At 36.2% G+C, this 20,321-nt stretch overlaps 2 protein-coding genes across 2 annotated transcripts; both read right to left on the bottom strand.

Moving 5' to 3' along the window:
* Nucleotides 1–4,563: 4,563 nt before the first annotated feature.
* Nucleotides 4,564–5,956, bottom strand: LOC117782758 (lysosomal aspartic protease). The gene has a single exon (XM_034619790.1). It carries the CDS (start codon nucleotides 5,954–5,956, stop codon nucleotides 4,778–4,780), a length of 1,179 nt encoding a protein of 392 aa, XP_034475681.1. The 3' UTR covers nucleotides 4,564–4,777.
* Nucleotides 5,957–15,177: 9,221 nt separating this feature from the next.
* LOC117784310 (diuretic hormone receptor) lies at nucleotides 15,178–20,238 on the bottom strand. The gene is made up of 10 exons (XM_034622009.1): nucleotides 20,173–20,238; nucleotides 19,971–20,064; nucleotides 19,706–19,880; nucleotides 19,547–19,617; nucleotides 19,378–19,488; nucleotides 19,094–19,282; nucleotides 18,096–18,211; nucleotides 17,885–17,941; nucleotides 15,703–15,925; nucleotides 15,178–15,640 (listed from the first exon to the last, which is right to left on the bottom strand). The coding sequence occupies exons 2-10, from the start codon at nucleotides 20,007–20,009 to the stop codon at nucleotides 15,614–15,616; spliced, it is 1,008 nt and encodes a 335-aa protein (XP_034477900.1). The 5' UTR covers nucleotides 20,010–20,064; nucleotides 20,173–20,238; the 3' UTR covers nucleotides 15,178–15,613.
* Nucleotides 20,239–20,321: the final 83 nt, after the last annotated feature.

Raw genomic sequence — 20,321 nt, 5'->3', positions numbered from 1 at the left:
ATTTACGTTTTGCCGCCAATGAATATGCAAAAGTGCGTACAAGCTGTCAATTGCCGGATTAGGCGTTAACTTGAAATTGCGACGTACTCACAATCAAATTCTAAATTCAACACCTATTTTTGACGCTCAGCTCGCGCCTGATTAGCTTCATTATGCAGCATTTGTGAAAAGCCAGTTTAAGCTGTGTGGAAAATCCATTTTCAAATTTTGAAAGCAAGTGAAAACTGCTTAATTAGTATGCATATCACAAACGTGCGCAGCGAAAGCCACGTCAGCTGCAAAGGCTTAATACCTATGGAAACACACACACACACACACACACACAAACAAGTTGGCCAAAAAAATGGGGCAAATTTAAGTGCAATAATTGTGGCAAGTAATTAATTAATATGAAGTGGAAGCTTGTGCCATGGTGCGTATGCGTAATATTACTTTGCTTGGCCGCAAACTAAAGCTGGCTTTACTTAACGCCCTTTTAAGCCCTGACATTGTCACGTTTGCCGCTTAAAAATGACACACGTTGCCAGTTAAAGTTGTTGCAAGATGATTGGCAATCGACTTGCAACTTGAAGCATGCTGGCTGTCCTTGAAAATGGCAGCGTTACTTTGAGACCAAAAAGTAAAAAATCGAAGAATGTCATGTAGCTAAAGGCAAGATAAAATATATTGTCTGCCCCAAGCGGGTTGCCACACGAGGCACAGCAACTTGAAATTGAAAATTGCATTACACTGCAACTGTTTTCTTTTATTTATTTATTCATTATTTTATTTTTGCTCGACTAAAAGCAGTCGGCAAAGAAAAAATTACAAAGTATAAAAGCTAAGTAAGAAATTAGAAAATTAAAGTTAATATTAAATATAAATTATGAACTTGAAAGAAATAATTAAAATTAGATTTAGATGCAACATTTGTGGCAAGGATTGGGGAAAACCCAGAAAAACTCAATCAGATCTATTAAATTTAGTATTGGTATTAATAATAGTATTAATATTAGACTAGTACAATGTAATAAAACAAGTTATTAGTATAAGTAAGGTTAGGGATTTAACAAAAGGTATCGAAAAAGTGAGTATTTCAGGAAAGGCAGAGAGTATTGGAACAACCCTCGCTGAAAGACGCTTAGATTAATGCTTGTGCAAAGGGATTTTTGATAAATGATGCTACGTCAATTGATTGTAAGTATATATTTCGTAGAAATCAGCTCAAGTTGATGTGCTTTAAATCGCATGCACTTAAAGTAATTGGCAGCAGGCTCAAAAGTTCAATTGCACTGCGTCCTTGTAGATGCATGTGTGTGTGTGTGTGCGTGTGTGTGTGCACAAATTTAATTAGTATTGTGCCAAAACTAATTGACATTTGCAACGCAGACAGGTGTCCATGTTCCAGAGCTGGCACAAAGTAAACAGGCAAGGTTATCCCGTAACCGTAACCGTAACCGTAAGCGTATCCGTGTCATGTGTGGTCCTGCTGAGCCTGTCAAAATGCCGAGCAAAACAAGCGACAGGCTAAAGGAAACTGCCTGCGGCTGAAGCAGTTTGTCAGGTTTGATAACCGTAAAAGCATAAACATTTCCCATAAATGCCATATTTAAGTAATTAAGTGGCATACTAACTTGCCCATTGCTTTACCCAACTAAACTTCCTTCCTCCCTCATCAGCCTGTTCTTGTCTCGATTGTTATTCCTCATTTCTTTTGGGTTTAGTCGCAAATTGCCTTATTGACTCATTAGTCCACTTTTGAGTGTCATTAACAAGGGATTTGGGAAGCTGGCAACGCAAATTTTTAATAAAAGCGGCAAGCAAATAAATTTACATAGAAATGTGTCGACAGGACGCAGGCCTGGAAACATGACAACAGGACAATGCCGCTGGCAATGACAATGTATGCGTAATCTTATCGAATTCTACATTGCTGGCTCCTGATTCTCGTCCTGTCAGATTCAGACGCTGACTTTGTCTCTGCCATTTGGTTTTGCGATGCTTATCGCGTTTATCCCTTGGTCGGGACTACTATTGTCTAGCAAATGAGCAGGGTACGCTGTGCAGCACACTGATAAGCTGATAAGCAGCTGCCAGCTCAATTACTTTCTTCGGCTGTCATGGCAACTGTGAGAACTAACACACATAGTAGTGTTACAATTTCCGCTTAAATATTGTCAGCCAGCTATCTATTTGAAAATGTTTTTTTTATGTTTAAGCCATGAATATTTTTTAAATTGAACTGAGCCTGTTTTTTTTTTTGAATGCATATTGCATTATTTTCAAGACCATTTAGAAAGATACATACATCAAGATTTTCTCTTTAATTTAAAGAATATTTAATTTTGCAATGCATTATTTAATATATTTATTGTAAAACCACTTAAATTTTATATTTTATATTTTTGTGATGCATTATTTAATATTTTAATTGTAAAACCACTTAAATTTTATATTTTATATTTTTCTTAACGTTGTTTGTATTTTGTATTTTAATAATATGAAATTTTATAATGTTTCAGCCATGAATCTTTATAAAAATTGAATTGAGCCTGATTTATTTTTGAATGTATGTTAAATTGAATTATTTTCAAAACCATTTAGAAAGATACATACATCAAGATATTCTCTTTAATTTCAAGAATATTTAATTTTGCGATGCATTATTTAATATTTTAATTGCAAAATCACTTAATTTTGTATTTTTTTTATTTTTCTCTAATTTTCTTAATGTTGTTTTATTTAAATAATATGAAATTTTATTTCAATATTTTTTATTTTAGAAAACAGATATTTTAACCAATGTTGTTTATACCTACTTTAGTTTATTTAAGTTCAAAATTCAAAATTAAATTTAAATTTCTATAAATTTATTTATTTAGCTATAAAATCTAGCTTATTTGTACTTGAAAATTCGGACAACACTGCCGCACAGCTTTCACTTGACTTTCATTTCACTTGCGCTGATGTGTGACACTTACAGCTTTACATTTGATTCGATTTAGCCTATTTTGGTGCTTGAATTATTTGTGAAGTGCGCTTTTAAATAAAAAGGCGCATGTGCTTTTTATTAACAATTATTGAGAGCGATTTTATCGAGCGTTGAAAAGTATGCTACACTTTTTCAACCCTTTTGGTGAACGCATATTGAAGCGATAAAGCACTTTGACAACTGTCAAAGGCTGTTTTATTTTACGTAACTGTTGCCCCGCCTCTCTTCCCTGTTTCTCCCACCTCATTCATACTTCTTTCGTTTGTATTTGTCGATTGACAGGCGATGTTGCAATTGCCACACAAATCACAACAAATTTATCACTTGTCCCACGCGTTTGTTGTTGTATTGCACACTGCAAAATGAACTCAGTGTTGTTGTTGCTGAAGCTTAGCATTTAACAGGAAATGCATTGAGCCCGAATAAAACCTCTTGCCAAAGAGGTGAACTATTTTGCGAAATGGATTTTATGCTCTGCAGCTTTTGAGGACTTAAGCACTTGAAGTGGGATTACTTTTGCATACCAAGTAGAAGTCATCCTTGATCTTAGGCTTTTCATTTTAGCCACTCATTATGGCCTAACTAATGCTGACCAACATTTTCCGGCCTTTGTTGTGTGCGAAAATTATGAAAGGCCAAATCATAAAAAAAGGTTAAGCAAACAGCAATCAAAGTTAACAATTTTTAAAGCCACAAACAAGTCAATGGCATGAGTAGAAGTGTGGGAAACGGTTAAGGTCGTGGCGGGAATGTGGTTAAAAAAAGGCCAAAAGAAGTCGACGAGTCAAGTTGAGTATCAATAAAGGTTCTTGTAAGCCGCCAGAAAGCCGACGAAGGCGAAAGTTCAATGGAAGTGTGTGGAAAAGCAAGACTTTAAGTTACCCTAAGTGAAAATATCAAGTATACCGTTTGGACAATCGTTAGACAGTGCCTCGTTTATTGAAAATACACTTAGAAACTTTATTTTCAATATTTAAGAAAGTCTATAAAATTTAAATTTGACGAACTTTTTGACTGGTTATTTTATTAGGAAAAAAATATGTATACTAACAAAAAATAGTAATAAATTTAAAAAAAATCTAAAAATTTTCGAAATTCTTAACTTAAACGTTAAATCCCAATCAAATATCTATTACAAAACAGCTATTAATTTGATAGAATTCGCCTTTAGTTTAAAAAGATTTATTTTCTGAATTTAAGAATAATATTTTTAATAGAAATCGAGTTATTATTACAATTTTTCCTGAGTGTACTTATAAATATAACCAAAAATTTGCTGTGCACGCTCGTAAAAACCGCAAAAACTCTTCGAATCCTAAAAATTGTAGCACAGCTGTAGTGGTTGAGGAGAGGAAGTGTGGAGAGGGGAGAAGAGGGAGGGTGGTTTTCGTTTGTCGCAATACAAATTTAAATTGAAATGCAAACGCAACGCGTCAGTCGTAAACTTAAAGCTATTTATTTCACAAAGTGCTTCAGGATTTCAAGACATTTTCTTTTCTTTTATTTTTTTGTTTTTTTTTTTTGTGGTTTTTCTTTTATTTTGCAAGCGAATCAATTACAGCTTCCACTTGCTCCGTCTAAATTTCTCTGTCTTTTTGAGTCTTCGCTGGCTTCAGTTTGGTGCCTGCAAGCGAGTTTTGATTAGCTTCCGCCCACACAATTTGCGGACATTGACGTGAGTTTTGTGCTCCGGCTGGCTTGTTTGTTTTTGAAGCAGGTAATAAAATAATAAAATAAATTATTTTTATTTTTGACAGCCTCCACAACTCCAGATGACAGTCGCTTAGTGGGCCAAGTGATACAATATCAATCTTTGGCATCGGCAAAACCAATGCGATGATTGCCCATGTCGAATTCTGTATAATATTTGCCGAGAAACACATCACCCAATATCCAGAGCGGTCCACTGGGCGAGGGCAGATCGACGGCTATGAAGGCAGAGGCACAAACAGTGTGGTCAGCGAAGATGTCATGAAAAACATAATCCTCGCCCTTCAACTGAAAGCGACGACCGCCCAAACTGAAGCTTAATGTGGGCAAATGAGGTACTTGCTCACAGGGCACAGAGTACTGACCATAGGCAGCGGGTATGCCGCCAATGGACTCATTGATGAGTGTGGCCTGATCGTAGGGTACGGCCAGAAATGAGGTGCCCGTGTCGATGATCACCTGACAACCCTTCTGGCACAACTGCAGCTGTCCAATGCGCGCCTTCTCCAGCTTAATCTGCCAGTAGGAGCGATGTGTTACAGGCACATAGGTGAAGTTGCCCCGATAATACCGTGGACTGGAGCCACCCAGGAAAAGATAACCACCTTGGCGACTGCTCGCCTGCCGATTGAGATAGACCGAGAAGACCGGACGTGGCAGGAGATTCTGTTCCATGATGGCATAAAAAGGCGGCTTGATGTTCTGTATGGAAATGCTGCGATAGGCCAAGCCAAAGATGCCATCGAACTTGGCGGCCAGAAAGATGGGACCCGGCATATCCGTAGCCTCTGCAAACGTTTGATTACTCACACTCAGTCCCGCCACACGTAGCGTATCCTGCGACAGGAACCCGGACAGACTGCCCGAGCCATATTGTATGTCAAAGCGTTTCCGATTCGCCTGATAAGTGCGTGACCTCTTGGCATTGTAGCGACTGTGAATCTGGCAGGCCAACTTGTGATAACAGGTGTCCGAGGGCACCCAAAGATTCGCCGAGCCCGTGTCAAAGATCACATTGAAGGTCTGTGCCGGCGTGCCTAGGCTTATCGGTCCAAAGTACTGTGCATCCAGGTAATTGCTCAGCGGCACACTTCTGACCTCGCCCACCTCCGTTTTGGAGCTGTACTTGAGACGCAGTCGATCCATTTGAATGCCAAACTGTTGAAAACGATGACGCACCGAGGGAAAACGACGCAAGGGAACACGATGCAGTTGCAAAGATTGAAGGACAGTTGCTGCCAGGATAAGCAGGAATAACAGGAAAAGCAGCTTCATAATGCAATCAATAATTGTAGCTTAAATCGTTAGCCTTGTTATAGTTATTGTTGTTATTGTTGTTCTGGCAACATAATCTGATTCGTTTTGAAGTTGATATGCTTGATATCCTTGCTTGACTGTTTCGAGAAGGCAACAAGTTTATAAAATATTGTAAATTCAACCGTCTCGCATTTCCATGCATAACAAAAGGCATAACAAAAAGTTATCCATGACACGCCAAAGACTTGATACCCTTTTACTCTAGTACAAATTTTCAGGAAATTTTTAATAAAAGTAAATATTAAAAAAAATATATATAACGAGTTAATATTCTTGCAAAATCTTGTAAAAATGCCTCAATAAAAAGTTTCATTACGTAACTTCTTTCCAAAAAAAAAAGGGGTTTTTTTTTATATATTTATTTTAAAAAAATCTTTAAAAATAATTTCTATTGTTGAAATTTTTGAAAACGAAATAACAAAGTTTTTCATACAAATGTTAATTCTAGAAATTGCACTGAAAATGCTTTAAGTAGCATGTAGCGTGCTCATAAAATTAATATTAATAAAACGTATCAAAAAAAAAATAAAAAGTATCTTTAAAATGAATTTTAGTTATTAAAAATTTTTGAATAAAAACAACAAAGTTTTTCATACAAACCATGGTGTTAGACAGATTATTCTGATATAAACTGTCTGCAATAAAAAAATGGTTCTATACTAAATTATATCGATCTAAATAGTTTTATAACTGGATAAATCGACTCAGCTAATCGTCCATAACCAAAAAATATATATATATTCATACTTAAAAGCGCTGCACACATGTGTTGACAAGACTTTTATACCCTATAACATAGAGTATACAAACATGAAAATAAAAATACGTTCACTTGGAAATGAAATTGAAAATACGAGTGCTGCGTGCGAGGCACAAATTAAATTCAGTGTCGCACTCGAAGTGTGCGATTTCACAATAGAACTTCTAACAATAGCTGAGCTGGGGGATGCTTTTAAGTAGGCAACAGCACACAAGTTGCCTTGACAGCCATTTCAAAAGCTGCTCTCGTTTAAGCTGTGCTCAATTACATCAAAAAAAGGTGACTATCGAGTCGTGATCTAGTCATAATCAATCAAGTCATACGCCCCGTTGTCCCTAGCTGAGCACAATTAAAGAGCCAGTATCAATATACATGTTAACATACAGCATTTTCAAAGACAGAGTCAAGAGTTCTGACAGTTACAACGATTAAAGATCATATATCAGAGTCTGGTGTGGCAACAACAAATTTGACAGATTAGACAGAAAAGAAAACTAAACTGAAGTGAAGTCGTAACTTGATTTCAACGAATTTTGCCATTGGCTTCAAATGAATGACTTTGAGGGTCGAATTGCCGACACTTTTAGGCCATTTGCCGCAGAGAAATGCCAATCAAGGCAAGAGCTTCTTGGCGCTAAATCACGTATACGCCTTGTAGCACGCTGACAAATGTGTTGCAATTAAAATGACAGTTCGGCTAATGCGGCAACAGCAACAACAAACAAAGTGCAGCCAAAACAGCAGCAAACACGACTGAAGAAGACTCTGGACTTATTTTGTAAAAAAAAAATCAAATTAAAAATTGAAACAAATTATTCAAATTAAAGTTTGTATTTGTTTAATTGTTATTCGTTATTTCAATATGTGTGGCGAAAGAATGCAAGTAAAAATTCAAATATAAAGTTGAACTGCTTGGAAAGTTAATAGACCCTGTGTACTTATTAAGTACAGAGTCTAATTAACCCAAAAAAAAATAAATGAAAACCTTTTGACACCATCTCCTGCTGTGTCTGTCAGTGGCAGCTGCTCATTGGTCACTTACCACACCTGCCACCTGTCAGCTGCCACCTGCCACATGCTAATGTCGCAATAGGTAGCAAGCAACAACAACAGCAACAACAACAACAACGCTTTGTCTTTGTCGCAGTGTCTGTGTTGGTAGCTGAGGACTTGCCAATATTTGAGTAGACACAATTAAATGTATATTTCAGTTGCTGTTGACATTGTCCCTTTGTTTGCCTTGGCCTGGTCAATAAGAATACTAGGCGCTTTGATGTGCAGGTATTAATTGACGCCAAAAGATGGCGTTAATAATATTAAGCTGAAATTGAAATTGCATTACCGCCATTAGCATCTGTCAGCGTTGAGCGTTCAGTTAAGCAGTTCTTATTGAATTACGCAAGAGACAACAACAACAACAACATCACAAAGTTGCCAGCAGCAGCAGGAAGAGAAGCAGGGGGGAAGGAGAAGCAGTACCTAAAGTGAAAGCAGCAGTTGTCAACTCAGTTTAGACCAAAAGTTTTCAGTGACTGTCAAACTCAAGTCGAAGCATAGTCTCTCCCTCTTCACCTATCTCTCTCTCACTCTCTCTCTCTCACTCTCTCTCTCGCAAATTTTCGGTATATGTCAACACTTGTTGCTACCTTGGCCGTATGCAAGTAAATGTACGAAATTGGCTTAAAGTAAAAGGTAAAAAAAAATACGTTTTAAGAAACCGGAAATTGCGCACAACATTTGTATCTTTTGATGCTTATAAACTAACTTTTCTCGCAGCAACGGGCAAAAAAGTTTTCCTTACTTTTTTCGTACTTTGTGCAAATGGCGTTGCTAATGTGGCACAAACAGACCAAAGTAAAGGCAGCAGCTGTTGACCAGGCTAAAAAGTTTTCATTTTTTTATTTCTTATGACCACACACTTGACCTTTGGCCAGGACATACACATTTGTGGCATTCGTTTGAACAGCATGTAAGTTGTTGTTGCAAGCTCAAGCCACACTCTTGCAGCTAAACTTGCAACAAAGTGCGTCATATTTAAGTTTTAGTTTTGAGGTCCGCGTTTGCGTCTAAGCTTTGAGTTTTGTAACCCCAAAAAATTCAATTAAATGACCAGCAAAACATAATATAAACTTTATCAAAAGAATATTACCCATACTCTGTTGCTTTTTTGTGCTCTGCTTGCCATTCTCTTCATATACATTTCTCTTTATCTTTGCTTTAGTCAGCGTACTTTTTAAAGTTGATCCTTTTGTGTGTGGCAGCGCAAAAACATATCCAGCCACAAAAAGGTTTGCACATTCAACCCTCAAAAGGCATTGGCCAGACTCTCAGTGTACACTGAAAAATAAAGACCTTAAAGTAAGAAAAATAAAGACCAACTTCTAAAACCAAGAACATGCATTTTAAATGTTTTGTGCTTAAAATAAGAACATTTTAAAGACCATATTACTAATACTAAGAATATTAATCTAAAAATTCAAAGCTCTTAATACAAGAACAAATATTTTAAATTGTTAGGAAAGTATAAATATGTACTATTTTATTTAAAACAAATTGTTGCACCGTGGCGCTCTGGTTAGAGACACCGCTTAAGTTGTGAAGAGCAGTAGGCGCCGGTTCGAATCCCACTCGAAAAAAATTAAAAAAAAACATTTTTAAAATTACTTAGACAAAATAAAATCTATATAATTCAAAATTAAGAAAATTTGAAATTTAAATAACACTTTTAGTTTTTTTTTATTTTTTTATTTTAAGCTCAAAAACATTTATTCTTAAAACAAGAACTTGGTCTTATTTGAAATGTTCTTAAAACCAAAATGTGCATTCTAAATTTAAGTGTTTCATATTCTCAACGCATTTTTTAGATGAAAATTCTTAGTTTTGAGAGCAAAATCTTGATTTTAGAACATTTTTTTTATCAGTGTATGTACTTTAGAAAAGTTCGAATTTCCCTCTCCGCTTCTCCATTCCTCTTCTGCCTCTGGTCTGCCCGAGTTTGGAGAACTGGTAGCTGGTAGAATACTCGCACAACAGGCCTAAAATAATATTTTAGTCGGAAAACTTTTGTAGATACACATTGTGACTTGTTGCCCCAATGAAAAATCAAAAACAAGCCGCATTATTAATGGCCCAATTAGTGGGGCAAGCAACCAGGTTTGCCAGTTCGCCAGTTCGCCAGTTTGTCAGCTCGCCAGTTTGTCAGTTTGCTGCGTGCAACATTTTTCCGCTCCGTAAGTTTAACAACTTTGCCGCAGAGAAACGTAAGCTACACATTTTACCTCTAGCAATTTCCCAGTGCTATTACTTATATACCTGTTAGCTGCTATCCATAAATATGCTCTTCTTATTCCTATGCACTATGTATCCCTTAGATATCCACGCTCTGTGGCAGCTGCACGAAATATGAATAAATTGCAAGTTCCACGAGTTCCACGAGTGCCGCACTGAAATGTTGCACCCAGTTGCATTATACTGTCAATTCCTGTTGTCTTTGCCGTGGCAAGGGAAGCACCTGAGTTGCTCCACAAACTGTCGACAAACTTATTGAATTTCGTCTTGCGTCAACACTCCACTTCACCAGCAACCACTTCAATTATGCGGCTGCTGCAGAAGCCCAATGAATTAAATTATAATTACTTAATTACGCGCTATTTATGTGCTGATTAACACATTCTTTAGAGCAACTCGGTAAAGGTGAACTTAATTTTATATTTTAAATCAGCTTAAGTAAATGAAATTGCTGCTTTTGTTGTTGCTGTAGTTTCTTCTCGTTTTGCTGCTGCTGTTGCTTTTATAGTTTCTGTTGTTGCTGTTGTTGTTTGTGCTGATGTTGTTACTACAGTTTTTTGCAGCTATACGTACTGTTGCCAATATTGCTGATACTGCCTATATTGCTGCTGTTAATGCTGTTCCTGTTCTTCCTGTTGTTATTACAATGGCTTTGATGTTGTTATTGCTGCTGTAAGTTCTCTTGTTGTTGTTGCTGCTGCTATTTCTAATATTTTAATTGCTCTTGTTGCTTTGGTTGCTACTATTGCTACTGCTGTTGTTTTAGAAATTGCTGTTTTTGCTGCTTTAGTTGCTGATATGCCCTGATATTGCTGCTGTTCCTTTTGTTGCTGTTGTTGTTACTATGGTCTTAGTAGCTATTGTAGCTATTGCTTTTGTTGCTGTTGCTTCTTTTGATGTTCTACTTGCTGCTCTTTTTTCTGTAGCTTTTAATGTTGTTATGGCTGATATTTGTTAAGTTGTTTTCGTTGGCTTTGCTATAATTTCTAATGTTGTTATTGCCGATTTACTGATATTATTGCTGCAGTTATTGGTATAATTTCTTTTGCTGCTTCTTGTTGCTATATCTGATATTGGAAATTCATATTGTTACTGCTGTTGTTGCCATAGCTTGAACTGTTGTTGCTGCTACTCCTGATTTTATTGTTGCTACCAATTTTGATTCAGTTATTGGTACTGATGCTTTTATTGCTGCTGCTGATAAAGCTGCTTATACCAATGCTGTTGCTTTTGTTATAATTGCTGCTTTTGCTAATATTATTGACGTTATTGTTGCTGCTGTTGTTGCTGTGTAATGCAAGCAATCAATTAAGTGAACGATTGATGTGTTGTCAAATGCTTTGCTACTTTATTTTGATTGATTTTTCTGCTGCTTTTGTTGCGCTTTAAGTAATAAAATGTTGCAGAATTCAGTGAAAAGCAGCAACTTCTTTGAGCTTAGCTCGATGAATCGACAACACTGGCGCTAATGGCGTATTAAAAGAAAGCTATCATATTAATTAGTATGCATGACAGGCAGTAAATTGCAATTGCAATAGTAAAACAGACTGTAAGAAAGTGAAGAATGGAGGAGAAGTTAATCCTTAGTCCATTATCTGGGTCAAGTGCTCTCAATTAAAGCGGGCCATAGATATTGCAACGGGGCAGCTGCGTCTTGCAATTTGCATATATATATAAGTAGGTAAGCAGAAGACTGGCAAGGATGAAAGGAGAAGGGGAGAAGGAAAGGGGGAGCCTGTACAGCGGAAATTGTTTTTTAAACGCTAACGGACAACGCTTCAAGCTGTCAGCATCAGCCGAGTCGGAGACAACGGTGAACTGCAACTCAACGGAAACTTTCTCCACAAATCTCAGGACAGCTGTGACAAGCTTTCGGCCAAAGAGCAAATATTTAATTAACTAGAACACGAGCAGCGCCTCAGGGAATCTATGTCTGCCCTTGGCCAGTCGACGAGTCGGTGAGTCGACAGCCACATCCTGTTCTGGCGGCCAAGCCATATTTTCTAGCCAGTGAAGCGTGAACAACGTCAGATGAAATTCATTTTGTGGCTTGAGATTAAAGCGAATTCCCCAAATGAGTTGACAACTCTGCACAAGTATTGCCCACATCGAGACTTTAATAGATATGTGAATTCAAGCATAATTAAAACGGATTTGACTTGGACATGCCATAAATCAAAGCACACTCTATAGGGAGGGACTTCCCCTATGTTCAGTCTATTAATATACTTCAACAACAACAAATAAATGTTTTGAGAGGTCCACCATTAATTAAACAGTAAATATTCCAATTGCAATTAAATATTCCAATTGAAGTCACGCTTTTGAAATCCAATATCTGTATATTATACAATAATTATAAAAATGGTAATTATTTTGGACAGTTTAATTTCACGCCAAATTAAGCAAAAAGAACTTTAATATTTATAAAAATTAAAATATATAGAAATATGTGTATTAAAAAAGTCAAAATTATTTTATAAAATAATAATAAAATAAATTAATTATTTAAAACAAAATAAATATATATATACATTCATATATAGGTGTTCTCTACAAATCTCTAACAGCGTTCTTGAAAACAAGCATCTATTAAAATGTCTAAAAAAATGATTTGACAAAATATATTATTTATTGAATTGATTTCATTATTTTTTAAATTGAATAAAAATTATTAAAATATATTTATAATGAATTTGTTAATTATATGAAATATTGCTAAACCTAATAAATTTTTTTTCAAACTGGAAGTAAATTTGGGACAATTTTTTTGACTTTGAAAATATATTTCTAAAAATGTAATCTCAGACATTTAAGTAAATAAAAAAATACAAACGCAAGTAACCACCTAAAGATTGATGAAGTTAAATAGAAATTGCTTCCAGAAATCAAGTGTCCAATGTTGTTGCTATTGTTGGCATTGTTGTTGCTGCTTTTGTGGCATAAATATGTTGTGTGGGTTGCCACTTGTTTGACCTTCAGGGTAATTTAACTTTTGATTATGCCACTACTTAAATTATGCTCTTCAGGGCTTCAGTTAATTAAAGCGCTTAAACATTTGGACCTTAAACAGGCAACAAGCAGCCCGGGGCAGGAAGTAAGTGGCATGCAGCAAATTGTGGGTATAAGCGACTTTTAATTGAGTTTCATTTCATACTGGGAATGTTAGCCAACTTTTAGGCGCGCAATTTGGTTAATTAAAATGTTACAATTGCGTTGGCATTTTTGTGGCACAAATGCGTTGCTGCCAGTTTGCCAGTTTGCCTGTTGCCTGCGGTTATCTTTGCGCTCGCCTTGCCACACACGTCATTTGGGGGGAGGTGGCTAAAAAGAGTCCTTGGTGATTCCCGAATGCTGCAATTGACGCGCTTGAAAAGTGCCAAAAGTTTTGCGCTCCATCAAGTTGGGAACGACTTTTGACGCTGCTGAAGACGGGGCAACCAACATATGACTCAATTTGCCATTTGTGGCACTGTATACAAAATCTTTATTTATTGCAACTAATTTGCATAAAAAAAACTTTGTAAATGCTGAAACACATTTGAATGCGAAACCAACTTGGCCACACAATAAATGTTTATACTCTGCCCTATTTAACTGTTACGATTATTGTTGTTGCTGTAGTTTTTGTGGCATTTAAGTACTTTGGGGTCTGACTCTGTAGCAATGCCCCAAAATTCCGATTAGAGTAAGTTCGTACCGACAAGTTAGTAAAATACGCGCACTCTGTTCACATATTGCTCATACGCCATGTTGTCGGTTAACTTTTGATGCTGTTGCTGGGTAAAAAAAACAAGGAAACTCTAAACTGGCCAGCAAAAGCATTCTGTGCATATTTTACACAAATACATTAAACATTTATGCACTTCATGCTGCTGATGCGAGTGGCAATCTCGTGCTTTGCATTCATATTCTCGACCTACTGTGTACACATCATCCACAATCCACCCTTCACCTCCATACCACTTTCCCTTCCCCACATTTATTTCATTTTCATTGCCAACCTACCCTGTGAATATTAAATTCTGTAAAAACATTCAGCAAGTTGTCGAAAAATAGTATTTTTGAAATACAGCTGTCAACTTTAAAATATATAAAAGTAGAATACAAGATTTTATTTACCTTCTTCTTTAATATTCTGAAGAAATAATACAAACCCGTTACTAATGGATATCTCTCAGTCGGTCACAGTATTTTTAGCTTTTTTTTTCCCCAGAGTTGAGCTGCATTGCATTCATGCAATATTTATAGGCACTGGAATTTTATTGTGTAAGTGCAATGCATTTTTATGGCGCCTGACTTTATGCAATGTTTTATCCAGCTCGCCTCAGTTGACAAGTCGAGACTTGAAATTCTCGCCCAACTACCGCTATGTCGTTAAGTGAACCAACTTAAATGTATAATCTTAGTTTAAAGACCTGTGCCGGAACCAGTCTTAATTGCCAGATTATTCACTCACTTACCTTTGACTACCTATGACTCTTAATATTAATAATATTCCTAATTATCTGGCGAAGAAAAGCATTTTCCCCCAAAGCTGGAAAACTTGTGCTAAAGCTTCTTTTAAGACCTCAAGAGCATCTTCAGTTCCGCGTTGGGTTGCACTTGAAACTTGTTTCGTGGCTTATGAAAAATAGGCATTCATTTTGATGGCTGTCGGAACCATAAGGCAAACTTCGCAAAGAATGCAATTAAAATAAGTAAGAATGATAAAATTGTGAGTGCTGCACCAGGAGATACCCTGCGAAATACTGTTAAAGTGGATGAAAATAATTAATTTTACTTTTAAATGAAAATGTTTTAACTATCAACAGCTTATATTGAATACAACAACTTATGTGTTACAAAAATTACAAAAACTCATCATGCCCTGCGTCTGAAATTTTTTACAGGGTATATAAATATTTTTTATCATTACTGTTGTCACTGTTGCCTTGCTGTTGCTCTGTGCAACCAAATTACTTTGATGTTAACACAATTTTTATTCATTTTAATTTCTCCTCCAAATTTATGAATACAATGAAATTAAAATTTCAATGAGAAATTTTAAGAAAATGCTGTAAAAAGTAAAAATAGATAATATTGCCTGGAGAAGAGCATAATAAACGTACAAATTTGCATACACTCAAGTAAATAGCCCATTTATTAGTAATTTCAAGTGTTTTGTGTGAATGTATTATAATTAATTTTAGTAACATTTTGCCTTATATATTTATGTACAGATAAGAGATTAGGTAGCTTCTTTATGCGATGGGTGAAACATTCAATAACATTCAACAGTTAAAAACAGCACATTTACATTATTTAGCTAAGACTACAAATAGTTCAGTTGCGTAATAGAAAGGGAGGGAGAGGGGAAAGTGGGTAAGAAAATTAATTTAAATGAAATATTTCAGTTCAGTCTCTTAAGATGCTTGTTGCTCTTGCTAAAATCTTCGACTAGTTGTACAATTTACAGTTCCATCAAATACCAATGCCTAGGAGACTAAATTTAAGCTACTCTCCACTTGTATGTGTGTGTGTGTGTGGGTGTATGTGTGTGGGTATATTTGTTGATGTCCATCACATTAGACAGAATTCTCCTCGAGTCCCTGCTGTGAGTAGATAGGAATTAATTGTTTGCAATTGCAATTAGTTTTGTTCACAACGGAGCTACCTTCATTAGGGGACTTATGGCCCGAGGCAGGACACTGAGTGTGCTGCCAGTTCCCGTTAGATTACTGTTCGTGGGCAGCATGTGCAACGCATTGTTCGAGCCGCGTTGCAATGTCAACGGTGCATGTTGTCCCACCAGTGTTGTTGTTGTGGCCGAAGAGACACAAGACTCCCGCTTGCCGCGTCCATAGTACGAGGTCAAAGGGCTGGTTATAAAAATTAACCTTAATAAAATAGCAACTTGGGTGTTAAATCAACAAAATCAACAAATTTAAATGCAGAATTAATTTTGAAGCCAAATCATGATCAAAATGGCATTCCGCTTGAAAATCGGTTAATTTTTGATGAAGTTATGAGAGATCAAAGTTTTTGAAAAAATGTCAAGGGGTTGGTATGCAAAATTGGATTCTGGATGGCTTAGAATCGAAAAAATATCAAATTTTTTAGATGTTACAAATATAAATGCAGAATTAATTTTGTAGCCAAATCATGATCAAAATGGCATTCCGCTTGAAAATCGGTTAATTTTTGATAAAGTTGTGAGAGATCAAAGTTTTTGAAAAAATGTCAAGGGGTAGGTATGCAAAATTGGATTCTGGATGGCTTAGAATCGAAAAAATATCAAATTTTTTAGATGTTACAAATTTAAATGCAGAATTAATTTTGAAGCCAAATCATGATCAAAATGACATTCCGCTTGAAAATCGGTTAATTTTTTATGAAGTTATGAGAGATCAAAGTTTTTGAAAAAATGTCAAGGGGTAGATATGCAAAATTGGATTCTGGATGGCATAGAATCGAAAAAATATCAAATTTTTTAGATGTTACAAATTTAAATGCAGAATTAATTTTGAAGTCAAATCATGATCAAAATGGCATTCCGCTTGAAAATCTGTTAATTTTTGATGAAGTTATGAGAGATCAAAGTTTTTGAAAAAATGTCAAGGCGTAGGTATGCAAAATTGGATTCTGGATGGCTTAGAATCGAAAAAATATCAAATTTTTTAGATGTTACAAATTTAAATGCAGAATTAATTTTGAAGCTAAATCATGATCAAAATGGCATTCCGCTTGAAAATCGGTTAAGTTTTGATGAAGTTATGAGAGATCAAAGTTTTTGAAAAAATGTCAAGGGGTAATTATGCAAAATTGGATTCTGGATGGCTTAGAATCGAAAAAATATCAAATTTTTTAGATGTTACAAATTTAAATGCAGAACTAATTTTAAAGCCAAATCATGATCAAAATGGCATTCCGCTTGAAAATCGGTTAATTTTTGATGAAGTTATGAGAGATCAAAGTTTTTGAAAAAATGTCAAGGGGTAGGTATGCAAAATTGGATTCTGGATGGCTTAGAATCGAAAAATATCAAATTTTTAGATGTTACAAATTTAAATGCAGAATTAATTTTGAAGCCAAATCATGATCAAAATGGCATTCCGCTTGAAAATCAGTTAATTTTGATGAAGTTATGAGAGATCAAAGTTTTGAAAAAAATGTCAAGGGTAGGTATGCAAAATTGGATTCTGGATGGCTTAGAATCGAAAAAATATCAAATTTTTTAGATGTTACAAATTTAAATGCAGAATTAATTTTGAAGCTAAATCATGATCAAAATGGCATTTCGCTTGAAAATCGGTTAATTTTTGATGAAGTTATGAGAGATCAAAGTTTTTGAAAAAATGTCAAGGGGTAGGTATGCAAAATTGGATTCTGGATGGCTTAGAATCGAAAAAATATCAAATTTTTTAGATGTTACAAATTTAAATGCAGAATTAATTTTGAAGCCAAATCATGATGAAAATGGCATTCCGCTTGAAAATCGGTTAATTTTTGATGAAGTTATGAGAAATCAAAGTTTTTGAAAAAATGTCAATGTTTTAATGAAAAGTATATCTGAAATCATCTTTTTTATCTTTTTAGACTCAACTCTAATTTGCAATTCTTGCTTTTATGCCAAAAATTCAGTTAGCACTGACTGACAATTTTAAGAATAGTTTAGAATAGTTAAAGTCAAATTTGAATGCAATATGGAAAACCAGGACGAAAACTTAAAAGTATGCAAATGAGAATAATTGACAACTACGTTTGTTTCTTAACGGAAACTTTTGAGCAACTAACTGCACAGTTGCACAGGTGTTTGTAATTAATGCCAAAAATGTCATTTGCCAACTTTCACTTACCGCATGCTTTCAGCGCGCGGGGAGCCGCCGCCCTTGGTGAAACTTTTTGTTGTATAGCTGCCAAGTTGGGAAATAGTTTTTAAGTGTTTGTTGTCTAGTGCACTTAGAATAAGAGTGTGTATATGCATATACATATATATCATACATATATAGATCGAGTGAGTGAGATTGTTGAGAGGAGAGAACTAACTACTTTGAAGTGTGGACCCACCGTCGGTTCTGATTGCGTTGAATGTTGCGTGAGTCGCGCCAGGTGGATACATGATGTCGCAGCGCATTTCGCACCTCCGAGTTGAGAAAACAGTAGAACAACGACACCCAAAAGCCCTGTCAAGGCAACAGAGTAAATATTTGTTAGCCAACTGTAGAGCGACACAAGAAACAAGAAAAACAAGTTGCAAAGGCTACAGTCGAGCAAGCCCGACTGTGAGAAGCCGTGTACTTTTTCTATATATTACTTGATGGAACTTTTAGTACAGATATAAAAATATTTTTAATTTAGAAAAATAAGCTTGATCTACTTCGATAATGAAGGATTTGGTACATCTAGCTCTTTGTAGACCATGTGCTCATACAGACGAACAGAAATAAACTATTAATGCTGATTAGGAATATTTATATAGATCAGTAATGTCCAAAAGTAGGATAAAGTAGGCTATAAAATCTTTTTCCAAGCAAATTAACAAAGAGTCTGTTAATTTAATCTATATATATATATCAGTGGTGTTCAAAGTAGGTTATAAAATACTTTTTCCCATCAAAAAGTATTTTATATTTTTTTTTCCCATCAAAAAGTATTTTATAGCCTACTTTATCCTACTTTATCCTACATTATCCTACTTTATCCTACTTTATCCTACTTTATCCTACTTTATCCTACTTTACCCTACTTTATCCTACTGTATCCTACTTTATGCAACTTTCGCCTACTTTTTCCTATCAAAAAGTATTTTATAGCCTACTTTATCCTACGTTTTCCTACTTTATCCTACTTTATCCTACTTTATCCTACATTATCCTACTCTATCCTACTTTATCCTACTTTATCCAACTTTATCCTACTTTATCCAACTTTTTCCTATCAAAAAAGTATTTCATAGCCCACTTTGCACACCACTGATATAACTAGATAAACCTAACAGACGCTTTGTTAATTTTAAATACAGGGTCTACAAAGGAGTTAACAAACAGAAGAAAAAAGAGACTTGCCTGTGTGCTGAGGAGTACGGCCCGTAGAACGGCAAACATGTGACCCATTAGTCCCGATTCGGAGGGTCCTGCCAGCACCACCAAGTAGGTGATGCCAAAGAGCGGAATGAGAACGAGCAGCGCCTTTGCCGCCTTTCGATACTGACGCGTCTCCACAGTATTTGCCGAGCGGAGTTTGGTAATAAGCACCTGGCATGGCATGGCATGATGATGATGATCATGATGAAGATAAGATGAGACACACGCGGACTTGACATGTTGACCTGGCTAGAGGCCTAACTCACCCACATGATGCGCAGCAGGAATGTCAGATTGATAATGAGGACAGCACAAACAGGACCCTGGAATATCCAGTCGACATTTGTCTCCTCCATCCAGGGACAGTTGATGTCATACTAAGCGCGAATGAAACTTTAATGAGGCAGCTCTACTCTCTCATCTCTACTTACTTACCTTCTCCGTATTGTAGTTAACCGTCAGTCCCTTTGCCACCGCCCAGGTAACCACAAAAAGTGCTGGGCCGCCTGCCAGATTCAGTTTTTTTTTTTTGTAGGGGTGGTAAGTTAATTAGATACATATACGAAAAGCAGACGAGGCACACATCAAACTTACCCCAGCCAATTGAGGCGTATATATTGAAGCGTATGTTATCGCCCGAGAAGGTCTTGACCACCAGCATATATAGATACAAACCCTCGACCAGCATCCAAAAGAAATTGGTCAGCGTGAAGAAGTGAAAGAGCGTGACAAGAGCAATGCAGCTGCTCAATCCACTGCGAATGGAGATCTAAGAAAAGGAGGCGGAAGAGGGAATAGGGAATAGGGAAGTGGCAGTTGAAATGTGGTATAGATATAAAGTGAACTGGACACCGCTCACCTGCACAGACAGCAACAGAATCCAGAAAAAAGCCGACATGATGTACGTGAAAAACAAATTGGCATGGATGGTGTTGCGCAGACAACGCAACTCTCTAAGAGATAGAGAAAGGAGAGGAAGCAAAAGAGGAGGAGGAAACATAGTTGGTTATAAGAGCAGCACAACAGATACGTATAGTATATATGACCAACTTCACACTCACTTGTAGTAGGCGAAAACAATCAGCGCTAAAGTTAGCGAGACGAGACTCAAAGCATAGCCAATATAATAGAGAATTGTCGGTAATTCAACAATAGTCTCAAACTCCCCCACCGTCTCCGGGGCGGGGAGATGGGCGCAGGCATCGTAGTT

This window comes from Drosophila innubila (assembly GCF_004354385.1).
Source record: "Drosophila innubila isolate TH190305 chromosome 2R unlocalized genomic scaffold, UK_Dinn_1.0 1_C_2R, whole genome shotgun sequence".
NCBI classification, from domain to species: domain Eukaryota; kingdom Metazoa; phylum Arthropoda; class Insecta; order Diptera; family Drosophilidae; genus Drosophila; species Drosophila innubila.
This window is presented reverse-complemented; position numbering and strand designations above follow the sequence as displayed.